Raw genomic sequence first — 15,176 nt, 5'->3', positions numbered from 1 at the left:
ACCCTTAACTGGAATAAGCAGGTACATAATCTAAATGAATGAAGATATTTAGCTCAAAATTTAGTGAAACCTTTCATTACATATTTAGAGAAACCTTTACCTAAATATTTATTATTTGTAAGTGTTACATGCTAATGAGGTATGTAGCGACATAATTAGCTAATTTACCTAAATATATCAAAAGATAGTCATTACATGTTTAGTTACATAGGATACATCATATTAACTATATATTAGTGAAATATTTAGCGAAACATTTGAATGTTTAGTGAAAGAGGCACCGTATTTTCCAGAGTACAAGTCACTTTTTTTTTTTTACTAGTTTGGTGGGGTCCTGCAACTTACATTGCGCATGTGTCATTTTGGAGTTCAGCCGCTCGTCTAAGACGGAGTCTCTTCAGCCAAAGCAATCAAACTGATTAATGGGATTATTAACCATCAGATGACAAGGTAAAACCTCTTAAATCATTCTAAAGTCAGTTTTCAGCAGAAACGAGGTGAAACTTGGCGATGCTTTGAAATGGCAGATGCACAGTGAACGCATCAGCTAGCAGCTCGTGTAGCTGTAGCGCTCTGATCGCTTCCTCTGTCTTTTATGATGAAATAATGCTGAATTATGTGGAAATGATTGTTGTACAAACATTTCAGATATCTGTCGCTGAGACAGATGATGACAGGAGTGCTGTTTTAAGCAGAAACAAGGTGATAATCCATGAACTGCAGGTCATGACGTATGCGCAGTGAAGGCAGGATGGACAATTTTGAGGAGGGACAGTTTATTATTAATGTTAATAATAATGACACTAACAATAATATTATGACTAATTCATATAAGACTTTCCCAGGAATCAAAGCACGAAAAAAATAAACTCTAATAACAAAATAATAAATGCCAATAATAAAAAGGTACACTACAGCAGTGTACAAAATCCCAAATTAAAGGGTTGACAATAATAATAGAAAAAAGGTGTGACTTATATACAGTTGTATGCAAAAGTTTGGGCACCCCTGATAATTTCCATGATTTTCCTTTATAAATCATTGGTTGTCTGGATCAGAAATTTCAGTTAAATACATCATATAGTAGACAAACACACTGATATTTGAGAAGTGAAATGAAGTTTCTAGTATTTACAGAAAGTGTGCAATAATTATTTAAAAAAAATTAGGCAGGTGCATAAATTTGGGCACCCTTGTCATTTAATTGATCTGAATACATTTAGCACTAATTACTGGAACACAAAATTGGTTTGGTAAGCTCAATGACCTTTGACCTCCTTACACAGGTGAATCCAATCATAAGAAAGGCTATTTAAGGTGGCCATTTGCAAATGTTTCTCCTCTTTGCATCTCTTCTAATGAGTGGCAACATGGGAGTCTCTAAACAACTCTCAAATGACCTGAAAACAAACACTGTTCAACATCGTGGTTTAGGGGAAAGATACAAAAGCTTTCTCAGAGATCTCAGCTGTCAGTTTCCACTGTGAGGAACTTAGTGTGGAAATAGAAGACACAGCAGGCACAGTACTACAACCCCTGGCAATAATTATGGAATCACCGGCCTCGGAGGATGTTCATTCAGTTATTTAATTTTGTAGAAAAAAAGCAGATCACAGACATGACACAAAACTAAAGTCATTTCAAATGGCAACTTTCTGGCTTTAAGAAACACTATAAGAAATCGGGAAAAATAATTGTGGCAGTCAGTAACGGTTACTTTTTTAGACAAAGCACAGGGAAAAAATATGGACTCACTCAATTCTGAGGAAAAAATTATGGAATCACCCTGTAAATTTTCATCCCCAAAACTAACACCTGCATCAAATCAGATCTGCTCGTTAGTTAGCATCTAAAAAGGAGTGATCACACCTTGGAGAGCTGTTGCACCAAGTGGACTGACATGAATCATGGCTCCAACACGAGAGATGTCAATTGAAACAAAGGAGAGGATTATCAAACTCTTAAAGAGGGTAAATCATCACGCAATGTTGCAAAAGATGTTGGTTGTTCACAGTCAGCTGTGTCTAATCTCTGGACCAAATATAAACAACATGGGAAGGTTGTTAAAGGCAAACATACTGGTAGACCAAGGAAGACATCAAAGCGTCAAGACAGAAAACTTAAAACAATATGTCTCAAAAATCGAAAATGCACAACAAAACAAATGAGGAACGAATGGGAGGAAACTGGAGTCAGCGTCTGTGACCAAACTGTAAGAAACCGCCTAAAGGAAATGGAATTTACATACAGAAAAGCTAAACGAAAGCCATCATTAACACCTAAACAGAAAAAAACAAGGTTACAATGGGCTAAGGAAAAGCAATCGTGGACTGTGGATGACTGGATGAAAGTCATATTCAGTGATGAATCTCGAATCTGCATTGGGCAAGGTGATGATGCTGGAACCTTTGTTTGGTGCCGTTCCAATCAGATTTACAAAGATGACTGCTTGAAGAGAACATGTAAATTTCCACAGTCATTGATGATATGGGGCTGCATTTCTTAAAGCCAGAAAGTTGCCATTTGAAATGACTTTAGTTTTGTGTCATGTCTGTGATCTGCTTTTTTTCTACAAAATTAAACAACTGAATGAACATCCTCCGAGGCCAGTGATTCCATAATTTTTGCCAGGGGTTGTAGTTAAGCCCCAAAGTGGCAGGCCAAGACAAATCTCAGATAAGCTGAAGAGAAGGATGGTGAGAACTAGGGATAAGATTTTATTGATATCGATACCATTACTGATTCCGCTTATCGATCCAATTCCTTACCGATTCTCTTATCGATACCTCTTGTGAATTTTCTGTGTACTAAAAATAGGCCTTACAGGTTTTCTATGTCAGCGGGTCAAAGAGCTTTTTCTTATCATGCACCCGCTCTGTGGAATGGTCTTCCTGCGACCGTGAGGCAGTCTGAGTCTGTGGACATTTTTAAGTCAAGACTTAAACCTCTGGGGTCGACGCCGTCGTATACAACGGCTAAGACCAAGCTTTACTAAATTATAAATAACTTTTGAATGATATGAGATAGAAACTTACTTTTTTTTGCTGAAAAGTTAACTCCGCGGACTTTCGAGCCAGCCATCGGCCATCTTTGTACTCCTCATAGAAGCTGTGTGATGACATGCGCAATATGAGTGTCCAATTGGAATTGGTTCACCATCACATGGTTTTCCAAAATCCAATCGTAGGGCAGATTTACCTCACGTGAAAAGCCAAAGATCGTTTTCAGGAGTGATATGTTACTATTTGGCCCATTTGAATAGCCCCCTGGGTGCTCCAAATAGTACATACTCTTTGCGCCCTGAGCCATTACGCACAGCAATCAGTGAAAGGAGGAGCAGACGGAGAGCCTCTGATGACAATCTCACGCGCTCAAACAAAGAGTGTGTAACTATTAGGATTGCTCCACTAGTTTGCATGTGAATGTTACTGGATAACTCTGTTGCTTTCTCTGCGTAAAGCACTGTTTACCATATCAATGGACAACAAAACGCATAGACCATTTTGTATATATTGTTCAAAATATGCATCTGTGTTTATTGTTTGAACCTTTTTGTTGTGCAGTCTTTCACACAAGACCTCAAATTACCTTTATAAAGTGTAAAACAGTTGTTTATTATAGTTTGCTGTGTGTTTTGAATAAATGTGTGGAAAATTATTTTTTGCTTTATTTTTTCCTTGCCTATTTTTGATTGTAAACCTTTATTACACTTATGTAACACACCAAAAACATATATATTCATAAAGCACAGGTTGTCCTGAAAAAAAAAAAGAAACATAAAACTTGATTGTGGGATGCAGGGACAGCTGTTAACAGCAATAATAAAACATTTATGCCAGGTGAGTGAACTGTCCAAACAATGCCCTCGGACCACAGTTTTTATTCTTATCTGTTTTATTCTTTTGCTACCATTTTTAATTATGTATTTTAATTTTTAAATTTTTATTTATTTATTTTAATTTTTTTATGTTGAACTGTTCTATGTGAGGCGCCTTGAGACAGCTTTTGTTGTGATTTGGCACTTTATAAGCCGATTAAATTGAAACTGAACATTTTATTGAGTCTTAAAGTAAATAAATATGACATTGGTTACCGGATTCTTAAACTTTGGGCATAATAAACTCGACATGGTGGATCCTTGATCTCTGGACAAAAATAGAACAAAATCTGTAGTTATTATCAAAAGCATTTCCTTTCAGACATCTGAGCTGAACTCTTGCAGCTGGCTGCACTGCACGTCAGGATGTAATTCATAAAGAACGCAGGACGTCTCATTTTGGGAAGAAAAAAAAAAAACGTTTTAATCAATTGTAGTTTATTATCTGTATTACAGCATTTGGAAAGAGTTGTCACTTTATTTAAAGTGGCAATTCGTTTTAAAGTTATTCATTCTGACCGGACTCTGTCTCGGGAGAGAGCCGCGCAGTGTTTGAAGCTGTGCCAACAGAACGGAGGATGATTCTCAATTCTTGACTGCAACAAGACATTAGTCCCAGTTAGTGACTTTAATCCACACAAAAGTGACTCACGATATCTTAATGGCTTTAGGAGGCGTTAAGAAGCGGACTTGCCGTTTCTGAAGAGCAGCTAATAAAAGAACCTAGCTAGTGGATAAGACTTTATTGATCTCACAGAGGAGAAATTCACGTTACGTCAGCTCTTAAAAAACACTCAAGATGGCAGTGATGCCGATAACGCGTTACTCTAATCTGACCACTTTTTTTAGTAACGAGTAATCTAACGCGTTAATCTTTCCAAATCAGTAATCAGATTAAAGTTACTTCTCCATGTCACTGTGCGTTACTATTATTTTTCATTGTGGGTCGATAGCAGCATTAAACTTGGTCCGTGGGCAGGGGGTCGGGGTTCGACTGAACTGCCCACTTTAAGCGAGCTGTGAGCTTTTCATCCACAGTTTTTTGCAGCTGCTCGACTCGTCCTCACCTCTTAAAGTGCGGTGATCAGCACACCTGCACTGAGCTTTACAAAGACATTTTTATACTTTTTTCCCTCCTTTATTTAGAATTCTGAGCCGCTCCGTATCGTCTCATTAAAAACAGCTGATACTCCGCGACGCGTCAATAACTAACACTATTTTCCACTCAAATGCACCTAAACTCTCTTTCTGAGGACCATATGATGTGAAAACGCAATAAAACTTTCTTATCTGTAAATCTGGTCATGTTTTCTGCATAAATAAATGTTATCCATTCTTTGTGCTCAAACGCCAAAGCAGGGGCGAATCCAGATGGAATGGGGGCGTCGGGCAAGGATGTGCCCCCCTCCCCCACAACACCCCTAGATTAAAGGTCCAGTTTTGAAGCCGTTTTTTTACTACAACTACTAATATTGCTTAAAATAATAATAATTTCGACAAGTAAAATGTTTAGAGAGAATTTAAATGTTAGAAAATGTTAGAATTTAATAGTTACATTTATAAACAATGTAGGTTTGAAATTGCAAGTTTTACTGTTACAGTGCTGTCAACAGTTAAATATGAGGTCAAGAAAGAGGTCTTTATTTTACTTTTTATAAAACAAGTATTTATTTTCATTGCAGTCAAGAAAGGGTGACTATAAAGTGAGTTTCGGCAAAACAGGTATTGTCATGTTGACGTGGGTTGTTGTCGGCAGCTGGGGAAAGTAACTAAAAAAGTAACTAGTAATCTAACTTAGTTACTTTTACAATTGAGTAATCAGTAAAGTAACTAAGTTACTTTTTCAAGGAGTAATCAGTAATTGGATTACTTTTTCAAAGTAACTGTGGCAGCACTGCAAGATGGGTGCAAGTAGAGGAAAATGTTCATCAAACAGCGTGTGCAAGGATAAGCAATAATAATAATAATACTTGTAACAATACAATAAAATAAGAAAAGCTGGAGTTTTAAACCTAACTAGATGCCTCCTACCGAGAGGCAGACAGCTATAGGCTAGTGACTAAACAATAGCTCTAATTAGCACCTATTGTGCTCTAGTTAGCACCCTCCTAATGACAGGGCAGCTGTCCCTCCTAATGATGGGACAGACGCCTCTCCTGATGGCTCCCTTGAATACTCTCCTGATGACGTGAATGACTCATTACCATGAACAAAAGACTGAAACTGCTTTGACCTGAGTACCCCATTGTAAACAGGGGACAAAGCGTGTCTCAGACCTCCTCCCCAGTTAAGGCTGGGTTTGAACTGTTTCACATAGAATGCCTCCTTGATCCCTCTCTCAAACCATTTCTTCTCTCTGGCTAAGATTTTAACTTCCTTGTCCTCAAATGTGTGGTTAGTGTCTTTAAGGTGGAGATGAACTGCAGACTGCGGTCCACTGGCGCCCTCTCTGTGGTGCTGGTATAGCCTTTTGTGTAAAGGTTGCTTAGTCTCACCTATGTAGTGTTCGTTACAGTTTTCCTGACATCTGATAGAATACACTACATTGCTGTTTGTAACTAGGGATCCTGTCCTTAGGGTAATCTAATTTCTGCCTCAAGATGTTAACAGGTTTAAAGTAAACTGGGATTTTGTGCTGTCTGAAGATCCTCTGTAGTTTTTCCCCTACCCCTGCTAAATAAGGGAGAGACACTCTTCTTCTTGTCTCTGTCTCCTGTCTACCTGGTCTCTTTGTTCTCTGGGACTTCTGCACTTTGTCCAGGGACCATCGTGGGTACCCACATACTGTGAGGGCTTTCTGAACAAGTTGTTGTTCTTGTTCCTTCCCTCTGCAGTTGTGGGCACTTGTAGGGCTCTGTGTTGAAGAGTCCTGATCACCCCGAGCTTGTGTTCAAGGGGGTGGTTTGAGCCAAAAAGCAGATATTGGTCAGTGTGAGTGAGTTTTTTGTAAACCCCTGTCTGGAGCTGCCTGTTCTCTCCAATCGTAACATCACAGTCCAAGAAGGCTAAATGGTTGTTTCTGGCATCCTCACGTGTGAACTTGATATTGGAGTCCACCGAGTTGATGTGTTCTGTAAAGTCCTCAACCTCCTGTTGCTTGATTTTACCCATGTGTCATCGACATATCTGAACCAGTGACTGGGAGGGATGCCCGTGAAAGACGTCAAGGCTGTCTTCTCCACTCGCGCCATGTACAGATTGGCCACAATGGGGGATACTGGCTTCTGTTTATTCTTCTCTACAAGAGTCAAGACAGAAGTCAGACTACCAGAGCAAGAATTTTAGCTGAGGAAGCTTCTGCGATTTGAAGCGAAACGTCCTTGCGTCAAGCAACCCAGTCCAGTCGAAGATTCAAGCTTCTCTACATACACACACACACACACATATATATATATACATACATATACACGTACATATATAAGTACACATGCATATATAAACATGATTGGGATTGAAAAAAGAAAGGAGCATCTTATTTACAATATATGAAGTGGAATTTAGATGTGATAAGGTGACATTAGTGCAGGGATTTGTAAACGAGTTGTTACTGCACATGATTTGTAGACATATTAATATTGCACGTGATTGTGGACATATTACTGCATGTGGTTATTTCACAGTGTTATTATGCAGTCTGACAGCAACAGGGAGGAACGACCTGCGGTATCATTCCTTCTTGCACTGAGGGTGCCTCAGTCTGTCACTGAACGAGCTGCTCAGCTCCACTACAGTCCGATACAGAGGGTGAGAGGAGTTGTCCATGATGGATTTGAACTTGGCTAACACCCTCCTCTCAGCCACCTCCTCCAGAGAGTCCAGAGGACAGCCCAGGACAGAGCTGGACTTCCTGACCAGCTTATTCAGTCTCTTTCTCTCCCGCTGTCAGTCTCCGTCCAGATCGAAGCATTGCTTCATTGATTCATGCTTCAAAGTGGTGTTGCGCTGCAGAAACAGTTGATTACAGAGCCGCTGCAAGGTCTGTAATCAACATAGAGGAATGATCATTTTCCCGACAAACACCCTCAAAAACAACGGCTGCTCTTAAGGACCGATGAGGGAATCATTAAGCAAAAAGACTATTGATATCGGTGGATCGAATCATTTCTTAATGATACTTGAAAAGACCCGGTTCTCGATACCTAACCCCAGTAAGAACAGTCACAGTCAACCCACAGACCTGCTCCACAGACCTACAACATGATCTTGCTGCAGATATTACCTCTGTGCATTGTTCATCTATACAGCGCACTTTGCACAAGGAGATGCTATATGATGCTGTAATGCAGAGGAAGCCTTTTCTGCGTACACACCACAAACAGAGTCGCTTGAGGTATGCTGAAACACATTTGGACAAGCCAGCTTCATTTTGGAATAAGGTGCTGTGGACTGATGAAACTAAAATTGAGTTACTTGGACATAACATGGGGTTAAAGTTGAGGGCCACATGGATTCCAGTCAATATCAGCAGATTCTTGAGAACAATGTTCATGAATCAGTGACAAAGGTGAAGTTGCGCCGGGGCTGGATCTTTCAACAACACAACGACCATAAACACTGCTCAAAATCTACTAAGGCATTCATGCAGAGGAACACGTACAATGTTCTGGAATGACCATCTCAGTCCCCAGACCTGAATATTACTGAAAATCTGTGGTGTGATTTTAAGCGGGCTGTCCATTAGGGGTGTCGGAAAAAAAATCGATTCACGTCTGAATCGTGATTCTTATTTATTACGATTCTGAATCGATCCAAAATGTCCAAGAATCGATTTTTAAAAAGCATTTCATTAAACATTTCCTTGCTTACTCGCTGCATGTACTGTTTGTCAGACAACGGCTTCCGTACTACAGCGTCCCCGTGAGGGGCAGGGGGGGTCCGGCGTGCTTCAAACATTTGTGAGCTGAAGCATAGCATGGCGGATGAAGAGCTAATTCAGCCAGCACCGTCTTTGCTGAAGGCAAATGTTTGGGCGCATTTTGGATTTTATTATTTGCTGCGTAAGAAGGAGCTTGACATGACTTATGCAGTGTGCAAAATCTGCAAAATGAAAGTTAAGTACTTCGGAAACACTTCAAATCCGCAAGCCCACATGCTACGTCATCACCCGGAGCTAAAAGGAGTGGAGCAGCAGTCTCTGCCGACTACTGACCAGCGCTTCGCTAAACTGCCAGTCAACTCCGAACGAGCAAAGCAGATAAGTAAATTTACATCTTTAGAATCACTTGATTAACCTTGTAAAGCTGCATTTTCTTAAACATAAACATTTTTTAAAGTAATATAACTATTTCTCAGAGCTCTTTGAATCGAAAATAGATTCTGAATCGAATCGTCACCCCAAGAATCAGAATCGAATTGAATCGTGAGTTGTTGTACAATTCACATCCCTACTGTCCATGCTCAGAAACCATAAAACCTGAGATGTTTTGTAAAGAAGAATTGTCCAAAATACCTTCAACCACAATCCAGGCTCTCATTGGAAGCTGTAGGAAACATTTAGAGGCCAAATTTATGCACCTGCCTAATCTTGTTTAAAGAATTACTGCACACTTTATGTAAATCCTATAAACTTCATTTCACTTCTCAAATATCACTGTGTTTGTCTGCTATATGATATATTTAACTGAAATTGGGTTAGGGTTAGGGTTAACCCAAACAATAATTTTTAAAGAAAAATCATGGAAATCATCAGGGGTGCCCAAACTTTTACATACCACTGTATGGGGTTTTCCTCTCTTCAAGAAGCATTTTTCAAACGGTTGCAACTTATACTTCAGAAAATATGGTAAATATTTAGGTATTTACCTAAATATTTGTATGAAAGATAACAGTGCTCAATGGCTCATGTGTATCTCTTGCATAAAACACAAACAACTAAAACTATTCATGCAGGATTGATGCCAAAATCCTTCCAAAAAGCTGAATTGGGAACCCTGCTATAAACAGCATCAAATCTTACCTCCTGATGCACAAATGTAACATTAATAAAAATTAAACAGGGACTTAAAATAGGCTCATTTTCATGCCTTGTAATGGTCAAAGTCACTGAAAATGTATCTGTTATATAAAAACAATCAGAAAATAATTTTAGTTGTTGCCTTTAGAAGTCTATATTTTTCCATGCTTAACTACACAGAGTAAATCCAAGCAGAACAACAAATCTAAGAACTTGAATGCAAGATACGGCATTAACTTCAACAGAGGTAAATGTAAATCATGGGGTCTCTTGCAGGATAAGTAAGTGCTAAGTTGTAGCTCAAGCTTGTTACTGTATTCGACGTGCTGTTAGGACCGGCATGATGCATAAAGCAACCAAATCTTTCATTAGTCCTTCAATTTAAAATGTGCCATTTACACTTAAAATCAGCCATAAGAAACTCTTACAAACTTTTCAGTAACAGCGTGGCAGTGCATGCCCCCCTCCATGCAGAGGCCACTGCGCATTGGTTACCTGAGCCTACTTAGGAGGTCATCGACTTCCAGTGATTTACGGATTGACCTGGGAGATCTGAACAGAATAAAGAAGCTCCTTCTCACATATATCACAGTAGCATTTACACTGGAACTCCAGCTCAAACATAAGAAAATTATCTTGGACTAAAGAAGTCAGAACTTGTATGAAGGTAATTCAACCATGATAAAAAATAAAGGCAAAAAGACAAGGAAAAGAAGGTAGCGAACTTAAGTACCTGTTGGTGTCTTTGACGCCTAAGTAAGCTTGCTTGAGTTCATCAACATCTTTCAACTTGTTCACGTCAACGAGATACGCAGAGGGTTCTGTCATCGTCTCCTAGAAATAATGAAAAAGAACAGGTTAGGATGATGACACGGACAGTCACTGAGAAAATTTAAAGAGTAACCTGAGTGCACAATGAGACTATATAAATATACAATTGTAGTTACTCAAGCATTTTTCTGTAAAAGACAAATGTCATTTGGGTATTCTAAATAATATATCAGTTCTCAGGTCTGGGAGCATATGCTAGAGCCACATCCACGACACCAGAGCATGGCCCTAGGTCTTGGATGGCAACCACCCACCCAGAGAAGTGGTCCATCCCCACCTGTGGGAAGTAACCATCTATCTATTGCAACCAGAGGAAAAATGGGTGTCTCCTTGGCCTTCTACATCTGCTGGGATCTTCAACATATGGTCACATAGCAAAAATGTTGTAACTGATGTTCCTTCACAATGAGAGCGACACTCATTTGAGACTTCCTCAGAACCTGGATTATTCCAGGTCAAATCACCCAGTTTTAAAAACATTTCCCAGGTCACTCCTTGGCCCTGTTCTGTCAATCTGATATGTCACTGACATTCCAAAGTTAGGATGAAATGACAAATATTAGGTCTGCATCTTGAAAACTTTTGAAGTTACCACCCAAGGAAATTTTGGTGAATTCTTGATACCCCCATCACACATAGCGGCATCAGAGTGACGAATCGGCGCACATCTGAAAAGTGTTGGATTTCAGTTCCAAAAGGTTCTGACAGCCATCTGCAGAAGTCCACACAGTTGGTCAAAAAAAAAAAAAAAAAAAAACGTTAGCAGACTAAAAGTTAGTGAAACTAAATTTAGCGGAAACCAATTGGTCCACTGATGGTTTTCGAAGCTAGCTAAAAAGCTAATCTGCTCTAACAAAAGAGTTAGCTTCATTAATCAGCGGTTAGCGGAACTGTGCCCACCAGTGGAAATATGCTAATTATGTGCTAAAATGTGTGAATTTTTCACATTTTTCCAAAATGGTGTTTTGTACTAAATTTAGACATTAACAAATATGCTATTAGATTTACAGTTGTGAAATTGCTCACCTTGGGCTAACATTTTCTGTAGAGTGGGCAAATTGAGTCCATTTTGGTCTATTTAGTGTGTTCTGTCTTCCACAAAGACCTGAAAATGGCAGCAAGCCCAAAATTTGACATGTCGTTCATATTCAACAGAGCTGTAAGGAAGCTTAAACTCTGTACCATATTTGCTACACATCATCTTGAGATATGTAAGAATACCTGGTAAAAATATGAATATGATGCCCAATTACCCTCATTGCCATCTGGGGTGAAGAAAATTAGTATATTTTGAAGATTGTCCATCATAACCATATAGATTATACACTAGCTATAGTTACATTTTATAGCATATATACGAGTAACTATAGATTTTGCTCCAAACCTGATTTGACTGTATAGCTATACTGTAACACATCATAAATAATGGTGCAAAAAAATTACACTGCTGTAGCTAGTGTATTTCTTAGATTTTTGAACAATCAGAAATACAGTAGTGTTCAGAATAATAGTAGTGGTATGTGACTAAAAAGATTAATCCAGGTTTTGAGTATATTTCATATTGTTACATGGGAAACGAGGTACCAGTAGATTCAGTAGATTCCCACAAATCCAACAAGACCAAGCATTCATGATATGCACACTATTAAGGCTATGAAATTGGGCAATTAGTAAAAAAAAAAAAAAAAAGTAGAAAAGGGGGTGTTCACAATAATAGTAGCCTCTGCTGTTGACGCTACAAACTCAAAACTATTATGTCCAAACTACTTTTTAGCAATCCTGTGAATCACTAAACTAGTATTTAGTTGTATAACCACAGTTTTTCATGATTTCTTCACATCTGCGAGGCATTAATTTTGTTGGTTTGGAACCAAGATTTTGCTCATTTAATAGTGTGCTTGGGGTCACTGTCTTGTTGAAACACCCATTTCAAGGGCATGTCCTCTTCAGCATAAGGCAACATGACCTCTTCAAGTATTGTGACATATCCAAACTGATCCATGATACCTGGTATGCGATATATAGGCCCAACACCATAGTAGGAAAAACATGCCCATATCATGATGCTTGCACCACCATGCTTCACTGTCTTCACTGTGAACTGTGGCTTGAATTCAGAGTTTGGGGGTCATCTCACAAACTGTCTGCGGCCCTTGGACCCCCCCCCCCCCCCCCCAAAAAAAAAAAAAAAATTTACTCTCATCAGTCCACAAAATATTCCTTCATTTCTCTTTAGGCCAGCTGATGTGTTCTTTGGCAAATTGTAACCTCTTCTGCACGTCTTTTATTTAACAGAGGGACTTTGTGGGGGATTCTTGCAAATAAATTAGCTTCACACAGGCGTCTTCTAACTGTCACAGCACTTACAGGTAACTCCAGACTGTTTTGATCATCCTGGAGCTGATCAATGGGTGAGCCTTTGCCATTCTGGTTATTCTTCTATCCATTTTGATGGTTGTTTTCCATTTTCTTCCACGCGTCTGGTTTTTTTTGGTCCATTTTAAAGCATTGGAGATCATTGTTGATGAACAGCCTATAATTTTTTGCACCTGCGTATAGGTTTTCCGCTCTGCAATCAACTTTTTAATCAAACTACGCTGTTCTTCTGAACAATGTCTTGAACGTCCCATTTTCCTCAGGCTTTCAAAGAGAAAAGCATGTTCAACAGGTGCTGGCTTCATCCTTAAGTAGGGGACACCTGATTCACACCTGTTTGTTCCACAAAATTGACGAACTCACTGACTGAATGCCACACTACTATTATTGTGAACACCCCCTTTTCTACTTTTTTTTTTTTTTTTTACTAATAGCCCAATTTCATAGCCTTAAGAGTGTGCATATCATGAATGCTTGGTCTTGTTGGATTTATGAGAATCTACTGAATCTACTGGTACCTTGTTTCCCATGTAACAATAAGAAATATACTCAAAACCTGGATTAATCTTTTTAGTCACATAGCACTACTATTATTCTGAACACTACTGTATGAACAAACTTTGGGCTTGCAACCTTTTTCAGGCCTTTGTGAAAGGCAGATCACACTAGATAGACCAAAACTGGCTCAATTTTAACACTCTACACAATAAGTAAGCCCAGGGTAAGCAGTTTCACACCTGTGAATCTAATAGCAAGTGAGTTATTTATGTCTAAAGTTGGTACCAACACCATTTTCGCAAAATATGTGTGTGTGTGTGTGTGTGTGTGTGTGGGGGGGGGGGGGGGGGGAAGATTATCACAAAAATTTCTTAGGGCCCCTTCACACATAGTGCGAATTTGGTCGATTAGCGCATAAAGTGCACGTGAAGCAGGAATCGTATGCAAAACATGTAGAATTGTAGCTGCATCTAACGACTTGTATACCTGTTGCTACAATTCCATGCGCATACCAGCGGCTAAAAGACAGTGTGCGCTGTGCAAGCCCATCAAACCCTCTCGCGGCAGGTGTTGGCCAAATTCCAGGTGACACGCACGCACATCTAACACCACTCCCATGGCACTTTGAAAATGTGTGGCCATTCGCACTATTAACACGACAACAGTCAGCAGACAATCACTGTTGTGTTGGCAGTGAAATTTGTCTAAGTGCCCCATGAGTGTGGCTTTGGTCTCTGCGATGAACTGGCAGGGGGCATGGATGCTCAGAAGCAGCTGTGGAGATCTGTCGCACGCTGCAGCCCACTGACAGGCTGCCCCCAGGTTGAAACAGACAGTCAGATAATAACACACAGCAGGTGATCTGACTGTCACATCACCCATGAGCTTTGTTCCACATGATGCGGTGTCAGTCTTGCGGAGCGCCGTCCACAAGACATGTCAGGCAGGATACGCGCCAGCAGATGTGGACATGATGAGAGTGAACTGCTTCTCATTCATGTCATTTCGTGGGAGACATGCATGCATTTTTTTTTATTTTCATAGCAGCTGTGCGATGTGGTTACACATCGCATTGCTGCTCGCACTGTAATCCTGCGTGCAAGAAACCGTTGCAACATGTCTTACCATACGGTAGGACAGGAAGCACCAGGAACCAAAAGACTTCATTCTCCTGTAGAGATACTGGCATTACCAAATAGCTCCATCCAGCCACCTCATGACTAATTATTTATCACTCAACACTATTTTTTTCAGTTCCCATTCATTTTCAACACTTCCATTTTTATCATATTTAGCCGAGGCCAAAATATGGCCATCGGTATTGCGAAGACTTTGCGTCCGTCTGTGCTCAGCACAAGTCCAATCCTATTACTGTCAGAGTCTTCAAGGGGTCAAAAGGTCACATTCTGTTTCCTATTATGCTCATACTGCCATGGATATTTTAACACTGGGTTATATATATATACTTTAATTTACATTAACATGAGTTCTCACTGCTTAGGGCAGCCAGCATATGTCACAATGGCTCCCTGCCAACATTTATGTAACTGTTGGCTAAATGTGTCCTTTTACTTTGATAATAAGCAGGTTGGAGATGCAGCCTTAAATAGCAACATGCTAATAAAACACCTCAGCACAGCT

At 39.6% G+C, this 15,176-nt stretch overlaps 1 protein-coding gene across 3 annotated transcripts in view; it reads right to left on the bottom strand.

The window, feature by feature from the left end:
• Positions 1–15,176, bottom strand: part of myo5aa (myosin VAa) — a 208,208-nt gene that overhangs the window by 21,496 nt on the left and 171,536 nt on the right. For all 3 annotated transcript variants that reach the window (XM_034186870.1, XM_034186852.1, XM_034186861.1), the window contains one exon: positions 10,564–10,664. In XM_034186870.1, coding sequence (XP_034042761.1) covers positions 10,564–10,664 — 101 coding nt within the window. The remainder of the gene's footprint in view (positions 1–10,563; positions 10,665–15,176) is intronic.

Source organism: Thalassophryne amazonica, chromosome 2, assembly GCF_902500255.1.
Source record: "Thalassophryne amazonica chromosome 2, fThaAma1.1, whole genome shotgun sequence".
NCBI classification, from domain to species: domain Eukaryota; kingdom Metazoa; phylum Chordata; class Actinopteri; order Batrachoidiformes; family Batrachoididae; genus Thalassophryne; species Thalassophryne amazonica.
The sequence above is the reverse complement of the archived record's forward strand: the minus strand, read 5'-3'. Positions and strand labels throughout refer to the sequence as shown.